At 34.5% G+C, this 22,071-nt stretch overlaps 1 protein-coding gene across 1 annotated transcript; it reads right to left on the minus strand.

The window, feature by feature from the left end:
• Positions 1–1,293: 1,293 nt before the first annotated feature.
• On the minus strand, positions 1,294–11,748 carry errfi1b (ERBB receptor feedback inhibitor 1b). Its single transcript, XM_087781387.1, has 4 exons — positions 11,614–11,748; positions 5,280–5,420; positions 4,999–5,069; positions 1,294–2,394 (listed from the first exon to the last, which is right to left on the minus strand). Exons 2-4 carry the CDS (start codon positions 5,324–5,326, stop codon positions 1,598–1,600), a joined length of 915 nt encoding a protein of 304 aa, XP_087637513.1. The 5' UTR covers positions 5,327–5,420; positions 11,614–11,748; the 3' UTR covers positions 1,294–1,597.
• Between the last annotated feature and the right edge of the window lie 10,323 nt (positions 11,749–22,071).

Below are 22,071 nucleotides of genomic sequence, written 5' to 3' on the forward strand. Positions count from 1 at the left end.
ATATGTAAAGGTCGTTTTAAAAATAACATAAATAATAAAACAAATATATACTTTCAAAACTAATTATTTTACACACAGAGTTTGATATTCTGATTAAATTTATTTTTCTAAATTCCATTTTTTTAAATTTAATTTTTAGCCTTTTAAAGCAGACGTTACGCGAGTGCTCATGGGAAATGTGGTCTCCCGTTGGGCTAAAACACTACCACTTTAGTCCACTGGCGTCGCTCGACTTCAAATCGCCTAGAATCACTGGTGGCGCCATCGTACCAAAATGTTTATATTAAATTTAAAAATAATGTAATGTATTTTTGAATAATTGGAATTGAAACATCAAAATAAAAAAAAGGTAAATAATAATACAAATAAAGTATTAAATTATTCCAAGAAACAAGTTCAACCTATTGATATAAAAACAATAAATTGAATGATTAAAGAACAATCTATTCTAACCATTCAATATAAAAATAATTAAATTCAAATGTTTAATTAAATAAAAAATACAAACATTTAAACAAAAAGTTGCAACATTTGAGAAATTAAATAAAATATTATGATGACACTGATATACTTTATACAAATTACCTCAAGAAGTATAGAACTAGGACCTCTTGTATTAATAAGTTATTTTTATTCATATAAATAGATTACAAATAACACAGATCTTTGAAATTATTCAGAACCTTCATGAAGAACCTCAACGTAACAATGGATGTAAACACAGAACCTCAACAGTAAACTCGTTCTCACCGACTCTTCCACATTTTTCATCCACAAAATTAAAAGTTGCGAGGCGGGAATGTTGACCTTTGAGCCGCGATCCTTTTTTTTTTTTTTTTTCCATCGCGGGACGTAATGTAACATTCCAAAGACAAAGTTCAAAGTTCATTCGGTCAAGACAAGAGTCTGGTCCCTTCTTTTTTAAGCACAAATAAAAAAAATTGAAGGCTCTCTGCATTATTCTCATAATCAATATGATCAAAACAGCTGTCAGTCAATCATTCAAATCAAACTGGCGTAACATACATCATGACTTCGGGGGGGAACATGTGGCGACAAGTCAATTAAGATCCAGTGTTTCTCATCTTTTCATTTTGCAACACATCAAAGGAAAGTATCAACAATAAATCACTCTTTAGTCGCTTCCCAATTAAAATCTATTCATTATTCTCATAAATTCTGACGCCACAATGTGTGTTTTCTAAAGTAAATATTCTTAATTATTTATCGTCTTAGCGTGAACTACTATCTTTTCAACTTTCTGATTATTTATCCCTCAATTTTTTCTCTGAGTCGCGGGGGCAGCAGCAGGAGCCAAGAGGTCCACACGACTGAAGCTGCCCTTGAAAATAATGTTGCTTAAGTTATTTTATTTGTGTTTATTTGTGTTTTTTGTTCTGAAAATGGTCTCAGTAGGTTGAAGTGAAGGAGGTAAAATATTTCCGCTGCACCAGAGACACAAACTGGAATGTTCTGGCGCAGGAATGTTTCAAAATACTCTCGGGTCTCACAGTGCAGGTCGACACATAAATAATGGCACAAAAGTTGGCGAGGATTAGTCCGTCAGTCGTCAAAGAGTTTTTTCGGCGTCGGCTCTTTATCTCTTCGGCCAGATTTTGTCGTTGACTCGGACGGGTTCGCTCATGAGCCGGTCCCGTCGGTCGGTGGGTCGCCGCGGCGGCAGGAGGATGTAATGCGTGTTGCTGGCCTGCCGTCCGTCCTTCACGATGGGGACGATGCAGGGAGACGCCTGCGCTGCAGGGGGCGCCCTCGGGCTCTGCGCCCTCTGCAACGCCTTGCTCACGTATTTGGGATTAGCAGCGAAACTCTGGGTCGCCGGCATCACGCCGTTGATGTAGATGGGGAGAGTCTTGGGGCTCGGGGTGCGAGGGGGACAGGGCGGCACGAGGGGGACTCGCGGAGGGATTTTAGGAGGTCTGTCTTCGGCGTGGACGGTCTTGGGGAGAGGTTTGGGTCGGAGCGGGATCCGGGGCGGGACCTCGGGTTTGTCGCCGGGGCCCGGTGACGACTGGTCCCTCTTTGTCCAGATATTGTCTTTGAACCCGCTCTCCGGTCCCGGCCAGGAGAAGGCGGAGTTCAGGTTCTCCTGGTAGGCCCGGTTGTCTTGCCCACAGCTGCTCCGGCAGGTGGACTTGGGGCAGCTCCTGGGCAGGAGGCGCTGGCGGTCGCTGGTGAAGAACTCCACCTCGCTGTCGGCCGCCTCGTCCGACATGAGCTCCTCGGGGTCAGGCAGGGGGGGCAGCGGTTTGGTTTCCCTCGGGCGGTCCCCGAACACGGATCGCCTCTTCGCAGCAGGGACCACCTGGTCTCCCTCATGGGTCCACGTGGTTTGATGGAAGGAGTCGGAGAAGAAGGGAGTCTGGGAGAGGTTTGCTGGAGGAGAGAAATATTCTGTTAATAGATGATAATATACATTATTATTATTATTATTATTATATACAACTTTACTCTTGTGATGAGTGTCATAGGTTCAAATTTGATCTCATAATTAGTTTAATATATAATAATGTTTTCATTGAATACATTTAGAATATACTATTTTAATTTAAAAAAAATTAAAAAATGTTTATTACAAGATTAGAGTCGTATATATTATTATTTTTTCTTTTTTAAATGGATTACCTTTGTTTATATTACAAGGCTAAAGTCATATACAGGTATATTACATTTTTAACAAAATTAAAGTATATTTTACTTTTAATTTTAATATTGTAATAAATGTAATATATACAAATTTAAACTAAATAAATGTAATATATACGACTTTAACCTTGTAATAAATGTAATATATACAATTTTAAACTAAATAAATGTAATATATACGACTTTAACCTTATAATAAATGTTATATATACAATTTTAACCTAAATAAATGAAATATATAAGACTTTAACCCAAACAAATTAAATATATACGACTTTAACCTTGTAATCAATGTAATATATACAATTTTAAACGAAATAAATGTAATATATACGACTTTAACCTTTTAATCAATGTAATATATACAGTTTTAAACAAAATAAATGTATATACGACTTTAACCTTATAATAAATGTAATATATATAATTTTACCTAAATGAAATATATAAGACTTTAACCCAAACAAATGAAATATATACGACTTTAACCTTGTAATAAATGTAATATATACAATTTTAAACTAAAGAAATGTAATACATACGACTTTAACCTTTTAATCAATGTAATATATACAATTTTAAACTAAATAAATGTAATATATACGACTTTAACCTTGTAATAAATGTAATATATACAATTTTAAACGAAATAAATGTAATATATATACGACTTTAACCTTGTAATAAATGTAATATATACAATTTTAAACTAAATAAATGTAATTTATATGACTTTAACCTTGTAATAAATGTTCTATACACAATTTCAACCTTGTAATAAATGTAAAATATACAACTTTAACATTGATATTAACTTAGTAAACATGACTTTATCTCGTTTGAGAAAAAAACATTTATTGTAAATTTGTAATTGAGCTTTAAATAAAGAAAGAACCTAATATCTATAACAAGAAGGCTGAAGAAATGTTCGTGGACGCACCACAAAAACCACTGTTTTGTCAAACTCAGTAACGTTATCAGCGTTTCCTCTCCCAGAGGAAAGAAAACAACGTGCCTCGGAGCCGGGAATGTTGCAAACACCGGGTGGAAACAGACCGGGGCGGGAACAGGTTCTGCTGACCCGCCGCTCAACGATTAAACACACAAAGTTTCCGGCGACTTCGTCAAACATCAGCCACAACAGGCAGATTAGCATAGCAATCGTTTTTATCTGCGTGTGTGTGAAGCTTCCCATAACCTTCCCGACCCAAACATCCGGTCGCCCCAGACTCCAGGAGCAGCTGGTGACCCGGAGCGATAGCTTCCTCTGCACCTTCACCCAGCTAGACTGATGACACCAGCAATCTGCCCGTGCTGGTCAGCACTTTCTTTACTTTTCTCAAGCGCATCAGAGGCATAAATGCTCTCGAGTAAAGTTTATTAACGGAAATAAACGTATATTTACATATAAATATGTAAGAATTGTTTATTCTAATTTAAAGGGTTTGTTTATTTTATTACCTGATTTATTTGCGTGTTTGGTTTTACGCCAAAATGTAATGGGTTTTAAGAAATAACAGAGAGATTCAGGTTTTATTTCCATATATAAGATAAATTACATTATAATGCTACAACCACATCTTGAATAATTATTATTTATTTTTGTAAATGATTTATTTATATTCCATTTAATGTCTCTTATCTTATTTTAATGTATTATTATTATTAATATTATTTTTAATTATTTATTTTTATGCCATTTAATGTCTCTTATCTTATTTTAATGTATTTTGTTTAGTTCTTTTAAATTATTTATTTATATGCCATTTAATGTCTCTTATCTTATTTTAATGTATTTGATTTTAGTATTTATTTATATGCAATTAATGTATTTTATTTTATTTTATTGTGTTTTATTTTTTATAAATTATTTATTTCTATGCCATTTAATGTATCTTGTTTTATTTTAATGTATTTTATTTTTATTAATGATTCATTTCTATGCCATTTAATGACTCTTATCTTATTTGAATGTATTTTTATTTGTTTTAATTACTTATTTACATGCCATATTATAGTATTTTATCTTATTTTATTTTAATATATTTCATTTTATTAATCTCTTTTTATTGAATTCATATTATTTCATTTTTATATTCTGTATATTCTGTCATGACACCACTACATACAGTATTCCTGTGTTTCTGATAATGTTCTTTATCCAAAAAATACATCCTCAAATAATAATTCTAACAATAACGCTGGCGTTTACAATAATTAAAACAACATAATAAATCATTTTAGCTTATTTTAATACCAGTTTATAAATAAACTTAAAGGCTGAAAACAGGTTTAATTGACAGTATAAAGGAAGTAGATCTGGATCTCACTCACAGTTGTCGTCCATGCGCCGCCGCTGCTCCGTCAGCTTGTGCTCCAGGTCGGCGTTCAGACTCAAACACGCTCTGTGGAGCGAGCAGAACAAAAAAAAAAAATGAGAAGACGTTCGTCAATCATCTCCTCCACGAGAGTAAGTCATTATTTGAAAAACAACCAACGCATAATAGGTCGAGTTTCCATTCGCTAAACCCCTTATATAAGTGACATCACCACGAAAACAAGAGAAAACGATGTATCATCAATATTTGTACCATTATCTGTGGCGTGTGTTGTACCTGCTGAGGTCGTGTTGTCCCCAAAAGTTACTGTGACTTTTGGCCATGTTGTGGCGAAGGGAGGCTGATGGTTCTCATGAGCATCACTTCAGTTTATTCTTCTTTTAACATGGAAATACATTCTTCATCTGAAGGGACGAGCTGTTGAAGAAACACAAAAATCATCGAGATTAATTTAGACTAAAAGAATGAAAGAACAATACTCAGTAAAAACACATTTTGTTTGGCCCTTGACTAAGATATTGTGGCCCCCGGTGGACGGTCACGGCCGGAGCAGAACCAACAACAGGTCAAACTGTTCATGTGCTTGTAATGATTCGCTGAGTTCACAGTATGTGAACAATATGTTACTTTTCACGTATGATATTTTCTTTTGTTGACGGAAAAACACACAAACATCTGGACAAAAACAAAGAAGGTTTAAGTGCATACGATCAGGAGATAATAATAATAATAATAATAATAATAATAATCTCTATTTATATAGCGCCTTTATAATGATGCTAAAGTAAAGATTGACATTAAAATAATGAATCTCAATTTTAATGATTTATCTTGTAATACGTGTTAAATTATCTTATTAAATAATGAATCTGTTAAATAATCTTCTGCACATTGTCCTTTTAAATAAACTGAAACTGAAATATACGACTTTAATCTCATAATAAGTTTCGTATATATACACAACCTTAATCTCCTAATCGTATATATTTAATTTATTATGATTTTTCTGAGATTAACATTGTATATATTACATTTATCAGGAGATTCAATTATATTTTACAACCTTAATCTCATTATAAATGTAATATATCCGATTTTAATCGCATAATAAATGTAATATATCCGACTTTAATCTCATAATGAATTATATATATTTACGACTTTAATCTCATAACAAATGGAATATATCCGACATTAATCTCATAATAAATGTAATATATCCGACTTTAATCTCTTAATTAGGTCAAATATATTACATTTATTATGATTTTTTCTGGGATTAATTTGTATACATTTCATTCATCACAAGATTTTATTATATTTTACAACTTTAATCTCATAATAAATCAAATATATACAACTTTAATCTCATAATAAATGTAATATATCCGACTTTAATCTCATAATAAATGTAATATATCCGACTTTAATCTCACAATAAATGTAATCTATCCGACTTTAATCTCATAATAAATGTAATCTATCCGACTTTAATCTCATTACAAATGTAATATATATGATTTTAATCTCATAATAAATGTCATATATAAGACTTTAATCTCTTAATTAGGTCAAATATATTACATTTATTATGATTTTTTCTGGGATTAATTTGTATACATTTCATTCATCACAAGATTTTATTATATTTTACAACTTTAATCTTCTAAAAAGTGTTATAAATACGACCTTAATCTCATAATAAATGCAATATATCTGACTATAATCTCATAATCAATGTCATATACAACTTTAATCTCATAATAAATGTAACATATATAACTTTAATCTCATAATAAATGTAATATATCCGACTTTAATCTCATAATAAATGTAATATATCCGACTTTAATCTCATAATAAATGTAATATATCCGACTTTAATCTCATAATAAATGTAATCTATCCGACTTTAATCTCATAATAAATGTAATCTATCCGACTTTAATCTCATAATAAATGTAATCTTTCCGACTTTAATCTCATAATAAATGTAAGATATCCGACTTTAATCTCACAATAAATGTAATATATCCGACTTTAATCTCATAACAAATGTAATCTATCCGACTTTAATCTCACAATAAATGTAATATATACAACTTTAATCTCATAATAAGTAAGTGTACGGGTCAGTTAGTGATTGTTGGGCTGCAGGTGAACAACACGTCGCCTCAACATGTGTCATGTGTTGACGCAGCTTGAGCTTATTTGTCGGACGAGTGGGACGAGGCAGCGTCTCCGGGTCAAACGTGGGAGGACGGCACGACCGTCTCCTCCTCGTCTTCCTCCGTGTGACCATGAGAGACTTGGCAGGATCTGCTGCTGCAACAGCCGCTAATTGTTCTGCATTCCTGTGATGCTGAGCGCGACGGCACCAAAGCACCGCCAACACAAACGCCGCTGTTCGTCTGACAGAGGAGCCTGTGAGCATCAATCCACCCATCAATCCACCCCAGGACGTGAGACGTTTATGAAGGGATGGATCGCGACTAAAGTCACTTCAACATTACAATCAATAACGTGCTGGATAAATCTAAAGATCAAATTCTAATGATCCATTTTTGTTATGATTTTATAAATAAAAATAAGTAATATTTGAATTATTATGCATTTGTCTGGGACCGTTTTGAGATTTAAGTCGTATAGAGTTGATCGAAAATACAAATTAAAGTGATTAAAATGGTAAAAACAGTGTAGCAAGTGTTATTCTATGGATTTATACAATTTAAATAACATTAAGATTTACTCGTTTTGTTTTGGATCATCTTTTTAAAACTAAAAAAAAGAACAAAGCATCTCAGGAATTTTCATCTCTTATCCTTTGATACACTTATTAAAACTAATTTAAACAGGAAAAAACATGGATCTGAGAGAGAAAATGAACATTTTCTCAAAACCCATTTAATAAAGATTAACATTCAATATTTACATGGGATTTTTGGTGAAGAGAAAAGGAAAAATAACTTTTGGATAAAAGAAAAATGTGTCAAATCCACTATTAAAGCCAAATATATAACATTTGACAAAAAACAACTGATGACTATGACTGAGGATGAGAGGATACAGTCGATTCCAGTAGCTTTTAAAGATGATGTTTGGATCTATTTTGGTGATAACTGAGGACGAGAGGATACAGTCAACTCCAGTAGCTTTTAAAGATGATGTTTGGATCTATTTTGGTGATGACTGGGGACGAGAGGATACAGCCGACTCCAGTAGCTTTTAAAGCAGATGTTTGGACATATTTTAGTGATGACTGAGGACGAGAGGATACAAGCCACTCCAGTAGATTTTAAAGTTGATGTTTCTAAATAATTTGGTGATGACTGAGGACAAGAGGATACAGTCGACTCCAGTAGCTTTTACAGTTGATGTTTGGACATATTTTGGTGATGACTGAGGACAAGAGGATACAGTCGACTCCAGTATCTTTTACAGTTGATGTTTGGACATATTTTGGTGATGACTGAGGACAAGAGGATACAGTCGACTCCAGTAGCTTTTACAGTTGATGTTTGGACATATTTTGGTGATGACTGAGGACGAGAGGATACAGTTGACTCAAGTGGCTTTTAATACCCCAAAAAATTATGTTTGGTGAAAAGAAAAGCCTGAGTAGATCAACAAGACAGATAGAAAATAGACTAATCCAGTAACTTTGGTTTTTGGGAGGAAACATGAGTTCTCGGAGCGACATACAAACTTAAATATAAGATTCAAGACTATAAACATATCAGTTGTTTCCTGCGCACGGACGATAACAGATAAGCCTCACATCCGCCACCGGATGAATGACAAGATTTATCCAAGGTCGAGTGAAGGTCGTCCTGTGTAAAGTGGGACAAAAGCGCCTTGATCGGTCTTATGGCAAGAGGGTCAAAGGTCGAGGTTCGGCAAACAGAAATCTTCATTTGAGCGTCCACTCGTTTTATTCAGGTCCAGGAGGGACTTTTTTTAAACCTTTTTTCAGGACACAGAAGAAACTTGAGCTAAAGGATCTATGAAATCCTTCAATCCTAATGATGACTGAGGACGAGAGGATACAGTCGACTCCAGTAGCTTTTAAAGTTGATGTTTGGACATATTTTGGTGATGACTGAGGACGAGAGGATACAGTCGACTCCAGTAGCTTTTAAAGCTGATGTTTGGAAATATTTTGGTGATGACTGAGGACGAGAGGATACAGTCGACTCCGGCATCTTTTAAAGCTGATGTTTGGACATATATTGGTTTCAAAACAAATGAAAGTAGTTACGACTTCATCAAGAGTCATGTGGTCTGTAAATACTGCGACAACCAGAGTCAAGTACTTGACAATACTACAATTATATTCCAAAGTATTGATATATAGCGTATTGTTGCCACTGTTCCTTTTTGTATTAAATTATCTAATTATTGAGTTTAGTATATTGACAAATAAGTTGTTTTTTAAATAAATGTGAAAAACTTTTTTAGTAAAATAAAAATCAATCCCAAAATATTTTGTTTAAATAAGTGAATAATCAGATTAAAAGAGCATTTTCGATATTTCTGATGACGCTGAATTGAACTTCTGAGTTAACCTCAACTTGTGGTTTGTGTTCGGCCAATATTAGCATCTTTTTAATCACAAGATGCTCCTTAAGAAGCACTTTAAAAATAAAACCCTGCACTTCAACTCGAGCACCGTCCTTGAAACAACTGTTGTGACATCACATCCGTCAGTGAGACCCGGAGATGGAAGACGGCGAAACAATTATGAATCCCGGCGGCGATTATTCAGGCCTGCGCATGAATGGAGCCACTTTTGAGACTTTTGAATGGGCCTTTTGTGTGTCTTTGGTGCACCACGACACGGCCCTGGAGGGACGGAACCAACTCTCCCATGAGGGCCCGAGACAAACTCCCGGGGAGACCTGCAGACTCTGCTGAAGTATGGGAAGTAAAGAGGGTCTCGAGTGCCAGACGTGGACGGAGCCAGAAAAAACAGTTTGTTGATTTGCTGTGAGAGGCTTTGATGACAACATTTGTTCCGACACCACAAGTCTTTCTTTGTAAGGATATGAACTAATAATGACATCATGACAAACTTGCCGAATCGTCCTCTTTGAACTATTCACCGATTACCAAATCTTAAGTAAAAGGTTTGGGATGAAAGCGTTGAGAAAGAAGAGATAATAGTTTGTGACTCATGGGGGTTTGGACGTCACCCAGAAAGTTTGTTTCAAATCTGACTCATTCAATCATTCACGAAAGATCCTCATCTGTGGCGGGAACAATACATCACAGGTTCGACCCTTTTGAGCTATTTTTAACCGCTTTCTACAAATCCAAGCTCAATAATCTACTGTTTTCACTCAACAGTTCAAACTGAATCCATCAGAACACGTCATGTCGAATGTAACGGCTTCATTGTATTATCAATAAAAAATACTGTCAGGAAGTGAAACGAGAAATAAATGTATTAAACTTTTTGGATACTTTATCTGCATCTTTTTAAGTAGTTTCAAATCAACCTTTTTGACCATTTATGACCAAGTGAGTAGGTGAAATCTGTTTTATTTGATCATGGAACCCAAGAGTCAAAGTTACTCCTTCCATAAATAAAACTTCCATTTGATCCATTCAGAAATACCTAAAGGAACATTTCTTTAAAAAAAAACTTGCTAAAAGCCATTATTAAGGTAAGGTAAGGTAAGGTAAAACTTTATTGAGGGATCAATAAAGTTTTACCTTACGTTACCTTAATAATGGCTTTTAGCAAGTTTTTTTTTAAAGAAATGTTGCTTTTAATTCAAATATATATTTATAAAAGCAACTTATATTGTATCTGTGTAGTAAATAATAAGAGCAAAAAACATTTTAATAACAAAAATAATACACTTAGTGATACATATTGTTTTTTTTACTTTGTTTACAAGTCGTCTAACTTTTTAACTTTATATAATGAGCTTTAAACGGTTAAGAAATTCCTAACTGTATCTCATAGTCTATAAATGTATTACGTAGTTTCGTGACTCACTTAAAACTATTACAATTTTTATTTCAATTTCGAGAAAAAAAAGTTTCAACTATTTAGTCAAATTCGTTTTTTCCCTTTTTGAATTAATGTAAATATTTATTGAGTTTACTATATTGACAAGTTGGTTGCTTTTTAAATAAACGTATAAACTCTTTTAACGATCTTTATTTAATTTAATAAAACTTAAGTCCCCAAAAAGTAATAAATATTTTATAATACAAATAATAATAGTGTGTATATATGATCAGGTCAATAGAGCATTTTTGTTATATATATAATGAGTCTGAACGTTGTTTTTTCAAGCAGAATAAGCGGAAATAGTTCAAGTTAACAAGTTTACATTTTGAAATGACCGAGATTTTCCAGCCCCGCTAGCGCCGCCTCTCTGCCCACAGCTCTGGCCGGGATCAGGCGACTCTCGAGCGGATCTCGGCGGCGAAAGTGCCGGTCCCTACGGTTCTCCCACCCGACCCCCAAGATGACCCCTCACTAGAAAACTTAAAACCCCTTCTAGTCACAGTTTGTGTTGTATTTATTTACGCTTTAAAAGATGTTACTTTAACCTCTAAGATCGTTGAGTTTTACGAGAACAAAAACGAGTCTTACCGTGAGCATGCGCAGATACTCCACTTCATTAATTGTAAAAAAAAGTCCCAAAAAAAGTAGAAACAAAGTTTTGTTTTTTAGTTCAGAGTCGATCCATGTGCTTCATCCCCGGGACGACAACAACACACCGAGCCGTGAACACATATTGTCATCGTGACGTTTCAGCTCATCTTATAAATGAGGCAGAAACTCCACCCAGACGTCTCTTAAAGGGAGAAAACACCAGAAACTACAGAACATTTCATATAAATCAGAAACGTCATAACAATGGGTTTTTTTTCCAACATTTTCATGAGACAAAGGTTTGAGTAAAATGGTCTTTTTAGATGTAGTTTTTGGAGTATTTTTATTCATTATTTGTTATTATTATTTATGTGTAATGTTGTGTTGCCACCACAAACACAACACTGGCAATAAAAGTGTTGATGTTGTGGGTGAATTATAAACAATAACCTGCGGTTGATTTAAAAATAAAAAGACAATTTAGTAAAACAGTTATTTTAAATTGAAGTTTATTTGAAAGTTTTTATTCTTTGTTTGCCCAAAGTGAGGGTTCAGGATCGATACAGTTGTGTAACAAAAGTGAACTTTGGGTCTTTTAGTATTTTCAACTTCAACCTAAAGAAAATACATTCTACCTTTTTTCGAATGACAAATTAACCCAGAGTTGTTCTTTTCATTTTAATGTATTTGTCTTTAAAAACCATTTTAAAATAAAAATGATCCATTAAGAAAAAAGGTTTTTCACTAAGAATCAGAATCAAAAAATGTTTATTTCCAGTGGTTTGACAAAAATGTAAAAATAAATAAATAAGAAGAACATAATAAAAAGAGATTAATATTGACAGTGTTTGAAAAGAACACTGGAATTCGTTGTGTTGTCATTATAGAAAATAAAAACAAATTATTTTGAATAAAATAAATAGATAAAATGAAACACAATAAATAAGATACATGACCATAAAATGGTATATAAATACAAAAATCAATAATGAATTATAAAAAAATGCATACAATTTAATTAAAGATAGAAAAAGTTAAGTGTGTATGTTTCAATATGTATTGATTAAATTAATTTTAACTATTTTTTAAATACTATTTGTATAAATATTTATATCATTATTAGCTGTTCATTTACTTTGAACCTTTGATTATTTTCGATAAATAAGTCATCTACACAGAAAAATAGTTATAATACCCTGGTTTAACTTAAGACAGAAGTTCAATGTGACTTTACTGAAAGTCATGAGAATTCGAGTGAACTCCGGTGACCTCTCGTTGAATCTTTTTTAATCTTCCTTGTGTGATGAACTGATGGGAAATCGGCATCGACGACGTGCCCCGACCCGTGTGGGAGTCTCGAGCGCGTGGGCGTCTTGTATCCGAACGTGACTCACAACAATATATCGTTAATACTCGTGGCGCTCGACAGAAGTGGGTCGTGACAGTGAGCGCGTGTTTACCTTCAGGAAATCGGACTTAGTCAGATGGAGACTCACACCTTCAATCATCTCGCTATCGTGTTTTGGTAGTGTGCGAACGCCATTTACGGGACGAGAACGGAACAGATTAGAAAAGTTTAACGCCTCGGGCGAAAGATTGAGATTAGATACGGACACGCACCACGCCTCTTAAAAATAGAGAACAAAATTGTTGTCAGGGGAACAACAAAAAAGAAAACTAGCATAAAAAAGCTAAACGTGAAGCCACATGCTAACAACAAAGTATTTAAAAATTACAACTAAAGAGTAACATTATTATTCTTTTGATAAAACTTCACATTAGGGAACACATTTCGACTATTAGTAAGTAAATTATTTCAGTTTTTATTGTTAATAATACAGTGTTTTTAAGTGTAAACTCTTGGTTAGCATCTTAGGCTACAATATCGACATGCTAAACAAGAAGCTAATAAGTACTTAAGGATGATTAAAACTGCCTAATATGGTGATTTAAACTGTCGTCAGGGGAGCAACAAAAAGAAAACTAGCATAAGAAAGCTAAACATGAAGCCACATGCTAACAACAAAGTATTTAAAACTTACAATTAAAGAATAACATTATTATTCTTTTGATAAAACTTCACATTAGGGAACACATTTCGACTATTAGTAAGTAAATTATTTCAGTTTTTATTGTTAATAATACAGTGTTTTTAAGTGTAAACTCTTGGTTAGCATCTTAGGCTACAATATCGACATGCTAAACAAGAAGCTAATAAGTACTTAAGGATGATTAAAACTGCCTAATATGGTGATTTAAACTGTCGTCAGGGGAGCAACAAAAAGAAAACTAGCATAAAAAAGCTAAACGTGAAGCCACATGCTAACAACAAAGTATTTAAAACTTACAATTAAAGAGTAACATTATTCTTTTGATAAAACTTCACATTAGGGAACACATTTCGACTATTAGTAAGTAAATTATTTCAGTTTTTATTGTTAATAATACAGTGTTTTTAAGTGTAAACTCTTGGTTAGCATCTTAGGCTACAATATCGACATGCTAAACAAGAAGCTAATAAGTACTTAAGGATGATTAAAACTGCCTAATATGGTGATTTAAACTGTTGTCAGGGGAGCAACAAAAAGAAAACTAGCATAAGAAAGCTTAACGTGAAGCCACATGCTAACAACAAAGTATTTAAAACTTACAATTAAAGAATAACATTATTATTCTTTTGATAAAACTTCACATTAGGGAACACATTTTGACTATTAGTAAGTAAATTATTTCAGTTTTTATTGTTAATAATACAGTGTTAAGTGTAAACTCTTGGTTAGCATCTTAAGCTACAATATCGACATGCTATAACAAGAAGCTAATAAGTACTTAAGGATGATTAAAACTGCCTAATATGGTGATTTAAACTGTCGTCAGGGGAGCAACAAAAAAGAAAACTAGCATAAGAAAGCTAAACGTGAAGCCACATGCTAACAACAAAGTATTTAAAAATTACAACTAAAGAGTAACATTATTATTCTTTTGATAAAACTTCACATTAGGGAACACATTTCGACTATTAGTAAGTAAATTATTTCAGTTTTTATTGTTAATAATAGTGTTTTTAAGTGTAAACTATTGGTTAGCATCTTAGGCTACAATATCGACATGCTAAACAAGAAGCTAATAAGTACTTAAGGATGATTAAAACTGCCTAATATGGTGATTTAAACTGTCGTCAGGGGAGCAACAAAAAGAAAACTAGCATAAGAAAGCTAAACGTGAAGCCACATGCTAACAACAAAGAATTTAAAACTTACAATTAAAGAATAACATTATTATTCTTTTGATAAAACTTCACATTAGGGAACACATTTCGACTATTAGTAAGTAAATTATTTCAGTTTTTATTGTTAATAATACAGTGTTTTTAAGTGTAAACTCTTGGTTAGCATCTTAAGCTACAATATCGACATGCTAAACAAGAAGCTAATAAGTACTTAAGGATGATTAAAACTGCCTAATATGGTGATTTAAACTGTCGTCAGGGGAGCAACAAAAAGAAAACTAGCATAAAAAAGCTAAACATGAAGCCACATGCTAACAACAAAGTATTTAAAACTTACAATTAAAGAGTAACATTATTATTCTTTTGATAATACTTCACATTAGGGAACACATTTCGACTATTAGTAAGTAAATTATTTCAGTTTTTATTGTTAATAATACAGTGTTTTTAAGTGTAAACTCTTGGTTAGTATCTTAGGCTACAATATCGACATGCTAAACAAGAAGCTAATAAGTACTTAAGGATAATTAAAACTGCCTAATATGGTGATTTAAACTGTCGTCAGGGGAGCAAGAAAAAGAAAACTAGCATAAGAAAGCTAAACGTGAAGCCACATGCTAACAACAAAGTATTTAAAACTTACAATTAAAGAATAACATTATTATTCTTTTGATAAAACTTCACATTAGGGAACACATTTCGACTATTAGTAAGTAAATTATTTCAGTTTTTATTGTTAATAATAGTGTTTTTAAGTGTAAACTCTTGGTTAGCATCTTAGGCTACAATATCGACATGCTAAACAAGAAGCTAATAAGTACTTAAGGATGATTAAAACTGCCTAATATGGTGATTTAAACTGTCGTCAGGGGAGCAACAAAAAGAAAACTAGCATAAGAAAGCTAAATGTGAAGCCACATGCTAACAACAAAGTATTTAAAAATTACAACTAAAGAGTAACATTATTATTCTTTTGATAAAACTTCACATTAGGGAACACATTTCGACTATTAGTAAGTAAATTATTTCAGTTTTTATTATTAATAATACAGTGTTTTTAAGTGTAAACTCTTGGTTAGCATCTTAAGCTACAATATCGACATGTTAAACAAGAAGCTAATAAGTACTTAAGGATGATTAAAACTGCCTAATATGGTGATTAAAACTGTCGTCAGGGGAGCAACAAAAAGAAAACTAGCATAAGAAAGCTAAACGTGAAGCCACATGCTAACAACAGAGTATTTAAAACTTACAATTAAAGAGTAACATTATTATTCTTTTGATAAAACTTCGCATTAGGGAACACATTTCGACCATTAGTAAGTACATTTTTTCAGTTTTTATTGTTAATAATACAGTGTTTTTAAGTGTAAACTCTTGGTTAGCATCTTAGGCTACAATATCGACATGCTAAACAAGAAGCTAATAAGTACTTAAGGATGATTAAAACTGCCTAATATGGTGATTTAAACTGTTGTCAGGGGAGCAACAAAAAGAAAACTAGCATAAGAAAGCTAAACGTGAAGCCACATGCTAACAACAAAGTATTTAAAACTTACAATTAAAGAGTAACATTATTATTCTTTTGATAAAACTTCACATTAGGGAACACATTTCGACTATTAGTAAGTAAATTATTTCAGTTTTTATTGTTAATAATACATCTTAGCATGGTTAGCATCTTAGGCTACAATATCGACATGCTAAACAAGAAGCTAATAAGTACTTAAGGATGATTATAACTGCCTAATATGGTACTCATGTTCATATGAATCAGTAGTGATGGTAAAATGTTACGCACTACAAAGATGTACAAACATATATTTACACAAGTATAACAATATTTCACCCGTGGCCTTGTCGCCCACGCCACACAGTATTGGTCATTTTACTAACCCTTTTGTATCTGTTAACCGTTAACTAACATTTATTTGCTTCATCTGTTGATCTTGACTCGTGTTCCAGCCACAAGAGATAACAGGACAAAACTGCTATTTAGCAGAAAAGTACTGAAAAAAAGACAATAATTTCAGGTTGACTCACAAAAGTTCCTCCTTTTTCAGATTTATCTAAGCGCGAGCGTTTTTAAGTCTCTTTTTGGTTAATGGTGGTGGGATATAGTTCTATTATTTTAGTTTAAATATTTAAAATCAGGGTGGTGAAGTCTACTTTATCCATAACTTGTACTCTTTACAGGAATTCTTGTTGTGATTTTGTTTTAATTCTTGGGCGTTTGATCTAATACAATTATCTTTAAAAAAAATAGCCGGAACTTCAATTTGCTTTCCGTCTGAAGTTTTTTAGGAAGTTTCCGTATATGGCTGTACATTGGCAAGAATCTGGCGATACTATAAATATCATGATTCATATCACGATACAGAAACAAAGATATATTAATAGTATTGTCCGAGTACTTGACTCTGGTGTTGTGTAAATTTACCACCGACCACATGACTCTTGACAAAGTTTTTTTCCTCAGACATCAGCTTTAAAACCTGCTTGAGTCGACTGTATCCTCTCATCCCAAGTCATCACCAGGATTTCATTGTACCTTCGGCTGCGTAATGACTGCTGCCGCCTAGTGGCCGGAAGTTTAATTGCAACACAAAAATTAGCAAATCGCGGTAAATATTTTCTAACTTATTATAAATTAAAAAGATCTGAATATATATTAAATTAAATATTACTGAAATAATAATTATAAACCATAATAGAACTATGATGAAAATAAAATGTGATTTGAAATTAAAAAAACAACAAAAAAACAGATATAGATATATCAGGATATTTTCTCACAGCCCTATTTATGATTGTTTTTTTGTTTCTTTATGTACATTTATCTCATTTTATTTAAGGTAATCAACTGTAGAAAGTGAGAGAATTAATGTGACACTCAGTATCTTGTGTTACATTTCATTTTAAATAAAGATTTTTTTGTACAAATATGACGGACAAAAAACATTATTTTTTAACATACACAATTATTCCTGTTAATGCCATATATGGGCGACAATGAAGTGATTTCCTTTTTTACGATCGCTGACATTAATACTTTCTGTTTCGTAGCTTACTTTAAACACTAGTGTCTCATGGGTCACTTTATTAACATCTGTATTGTACCGTCATGAAGTTTTCTGATGGGCCACTCAAGGCTAAATTTGGCCCCCAGGCCTTGAGTGTGTAAATCAGAGAAACTACACAAGCATTAATAACGAAAAAGTAGTCCTGATGTCAATCATCTGAGCTCATCATGTTATAGACTGAGCTTCACATCTGGATTTCTCAACTCCATACATGCTTTCTCTGATGGTTGTATTCCTCAGAGGTGCTTCCTGAATCCATTTTCCTGTAACCTGGACCGTCTAAAAACATCTTCCCTGCCGTTTGCGGCGCGACTCCTCTGTAGGCGCTTTGTGGTGACCCAGGATGCTGTGTGGGGGTTGTTGTCAGGGTGGGCCCCGTCTCCCACGGAGGAGGTCAAGTCATTTCCTGCTCGGAGAGACCTCCGTCCCTTACAGCTGTCAGAGCAGTCAGAGACCCACCTCCCACATCTGCAACCATCCTCTCCGGAGGACAAGTGGGCAGGAGATTTCTTTTAGGTTCGTTCCTCAACTCTTAGGAGAACCAGGACTTCCAGACCATTTATAAGAGTCCATCTTATAAAGTAGATTAATGAAGATGTTTAAGTTAAGGTACGGAGATAATAGATGTCAACAATAAGAGTTAAATTGATGTTGAAGTAACCGAATTTATTTTGGTGAAGGATAAAAAAAATCAGTGATAATTAAGATCAATTGAGTGTCAAGGAATAAAAAAGACTTCCTGTTAGTAAGAAAGTAAGTACTAGTTATTTGAAAAGCGCCTTTCTAGACCAGGGTCACAAAGCGCTTGAATATATATCCAAGGCAGACCATAAATCCCTTTGAAAGTAAGAACCAGAATTTTAAAGTTGATCCTGAAAGAAACTGGCAGCCATTGAAGAGTTTTAATGATCGGGGAAATGTGAGTTCTTCTACTAGAGCGGGTCAGAATTCTCGCTGCAGAGTTTTGTATTAACTGAAGGCGAGACTCCTTCTTGTTTAGACACAATTAATAGGCTAATAAACAACTTGAGTGGCCCCCAATTGAAACTGCCAAAAGATTTTGGCCCCTAGTTGGAGTTGGAGTCTTCTGAACTAATAGATAAATGCCTTCAATCTTTAATAGTATTCATTGTATAGACTTCAATGATGGAAAAACAATAAAGATGAATGAATATTGCAAAGAATACCAACTAAGATAAGTCCTTTTATCTTTGTTTCTTATCTTATTTTGGTAGGTGGTGGACTTGCATCTATAAAAAAATGCTACTCTTCAGGATAAAATACAATTCTGAGTATCACATGAAACAGAAAAATCACAATAATAGTAAAACATAATAAGAATAGGTTGACAAAAAAAAGCTAAGAATCGAGAGAAATTGTACTCAACAGGTGGAAAGTAACAACGTCGGTTGGGATCTGATGACTTTTGCATGTTCTTGAGCAGCTGCTTCCACTCTAGAGAAGTCCTCGTGACACTCGTCAGAACGTCTCCTACACACACATGTTCGCCGGCGATGGCGTCGGGCGACACCTTGTTAGCCCATTTCCTGCCAGCGTGATTGATGACTTTAATCAGATCGAGAGCCGTTTGTATGTTAAAGTGATTAGTCCTGGTGTTACTTGGTTTCCTTGAGAGCGTTAATGCTTCTGCAACTACAGGTAAAACATTTTAACATGTTTTGTTTTTTTTCATCTTAGCATAAATATGTCTTCGCTCTTCAGTCAAAGTCGTGGGAGGAACAAAAATGTACATTTGTTGAACAGTCCAAGACTCATTTAACAGGAAATTTGAGTCTAAATGATGATATGTTTGGAGTAGACCTTGGCGAAGTGCGGCCCCGGGGTCTCATGTAACTTTTAATTTTAATGATGTGACCCTCATAAGTATTAAACCGATGACGTAAAATGATAAAAACAACTTTATCTTCATCCATTTCTTTCACCTTTATGGAAGTTTCAAGAATAATGTTTGGCTGAATTAAATTTAACCTGACTTGTATGTTTGTAAAATACTTTCTAAAGGCCTTAAAGCAGCAAAAGGTAAGAATAAAAAAATTGTTTCTGTCTCCCTCTAGTGTCAGAGCAGCGTACCTGCATGTAGTGACAAGAATAATTGGTAAGTAAGTAAGTCATAGTTATTTGTAAAGCGCCTTCTGGATCAGGGTCACAAAGCGCTTGAACAATCAAAAGAAATACACGTTTAAAAAGCCAATGCATGAGTTTTAAGGATCTGGGAAATGTAAGTTCTTCTACTAGAGCAGGTCAGAATTCTCCCTGCAGAGTTTTGTATTAACTGCAGGCGAGACAGGTTGGATTACAAGCTCCAGACCATGTTGGATGTTCAACATTAATCAATAATTGATGGAAATGTTTCATTTTATTTTAACACTCAATGACTGAGATCAACTTAAAGCAACTAAATAATGGACAAATGTATATCTTTTCATACATTTTCCTTTTATTACAACTTAAATCTGAAGCCAGCTGAAAGACAGGTGTCATAGTGTAGTTTCGAAAAATGACTCATGTCATGGTCAACAAGACTTTGTCCTCAGAACACGATGTTACGTGTCCAGAAGTGGAAAAACACCACGACCATGAACTCTCGTCAACAGTTTCATCTGGACGCGAGTTTGGCCCGAAACTCCCTGGAACCAGAGCGTCTGACGAAAGAGAGACCGGGTTTTTAGCAGAATATTTTTCTAATTTTTCAGCAGGTAGATGGAGAACCTTGATGACTTTACCATCGCGGGCTGATGTCAAATGGATCCGAACCATCGTTCCTCTCCTCGTCCTCCTCCGATGAACACATCATAACTAAGCGCTGGTCTCGTGGGACGGGGTCAAAGGCCACTCAGAAAGTGAAACCCACTCAGACACTTGTATTTTGATTCCTTCCCGAAACGCCTACGTCTTCTGTCAAAGCACGGCAGTGATAAATCTAAAAACGGTCAATCAGACCCATCACAGTAGCCCACTGTCCATCTGCTTATTACTTATAACGCGAGGAATGAAGCCATATTTCATTTTCGTCCCGAGGCCGCTGAGAGAAACATGGCTGTTCTGTGTCGAGATGGGAAGTCGTGGGCGGAAGCAAAGAAGCGCTAAAGCTAAACATAAGAATTTCTCCAGACACTGCTCCTGCTTCCGCTGCTGCTGATGCTTCCGCCGGGTCCAGAAACACAACAAACCAAACTTTCACATGTGCAGCATCGCTTTGTGCGTCTGACGCAGGAATATCACATACGGCTAAATCAACCTTAGGCTAAATTAAAGTGTTTCACAAAGAATATTACTGATCATATATAATACATATATACAGTACACAGGGGGCAGAAGACCCCCTTGAAAATGTAAAAGGGGCCAAATGACCCCCTTGGAAATGTAAAGGGGGCAGAAGACCCCTGTGTAAATGTAAAAGGGGGACAGAAGACCCCCTTGAAAAAGTCAAATGGGGGCAGAAGACCCCCATGAAAATGTAAAGGGGTCAGAAGACCCCCGTGTAAATGTTAAAGGGGGGCAGAAGACCCCCTTGAAAAAGTCAAATGGGGGCAGAAGACCCCCATGAAAATGTAAAGGGGTCAGAAGACTCCCGTGTAAATGTAAAAGGGGGGCAGAAGACCCCCTTGAAAAAGTAAAATGGGGGAAGAAGACTCCATTGAAAATGTAAAAGGGGGGCAGAATACCCCCTTGAAAATGTAAAGGGGTCAGAAGACCCCCGTGTAAATGTAAAAGGGGGACAGAAGACCCCCTTGAAAAAGTCAAATGGGGGCAGAAGACCCCCATGAAAATGTAAAGGGGTCAGAAGACTCCCGTGTAAATGTAAAAGGGGGGCAGAAGACCCCCTTGAAAAAGTAAAATGGGGGAAGAAGACTCCATTGAAAATGTAAAAGGGGGGGCAGAATACCCCCTTGAAAATGTAAAGTGGTCAGAAGACCCCCGTGAAAATGTAAAAGGGAGCAGAAGACCTTCATGAAAATATAAAATGGGGAGAGAAGACCCCTGTGAAAATGTAAAAGGGGGCAGAAGACTCCCATGAAAATGTAAAAGTGGGAGAGAAGACCCCTGTGAAAATGTAAAAGGGAGCAGAAGACCCCCATGAAAATATAAAATGGGGAGGGAAGACCCCTGTGAAAATGTAAA

The sequence above is a fragment of the Callionymus lyra genome, chromosome 19 (genome assembly GCF_982586985.1).
Source record: "Callionymus lyra chromosome 19, fCalLyr1.hap1.1, whole genome shotgun sequence".
NCBI classification, from domain to species: domain Eukaryota; kingdom Metazoa; phylum Chordata; class Actinopteri; order Syngnathiformes; family Callionymidae; genus Callionymus; species Callionymus lyra.

Coding starts and splice junctions, on each gene's coding strand:
- errfi1b (XM_087781387.1), bottom strand. CDS start 5,326: ATGGCCAAAAGTCACAGTAACTTTTGGGGACAACACGACCTCAGCAG. Junction 5,070..5,279: donor GGACAACACGACCTCAGCAG/GTACAACACACG, acceptor CTCGCTCCACAG/AGCGTGTTTGAGTCTGAACG. Junction 2,395..4,998: donor GCGGCGCATGGACGACAACT/GTGAGTGAGATC, acceptor TCTCTCCTCCAG/CAAACCTCTCCCAGACTCCC.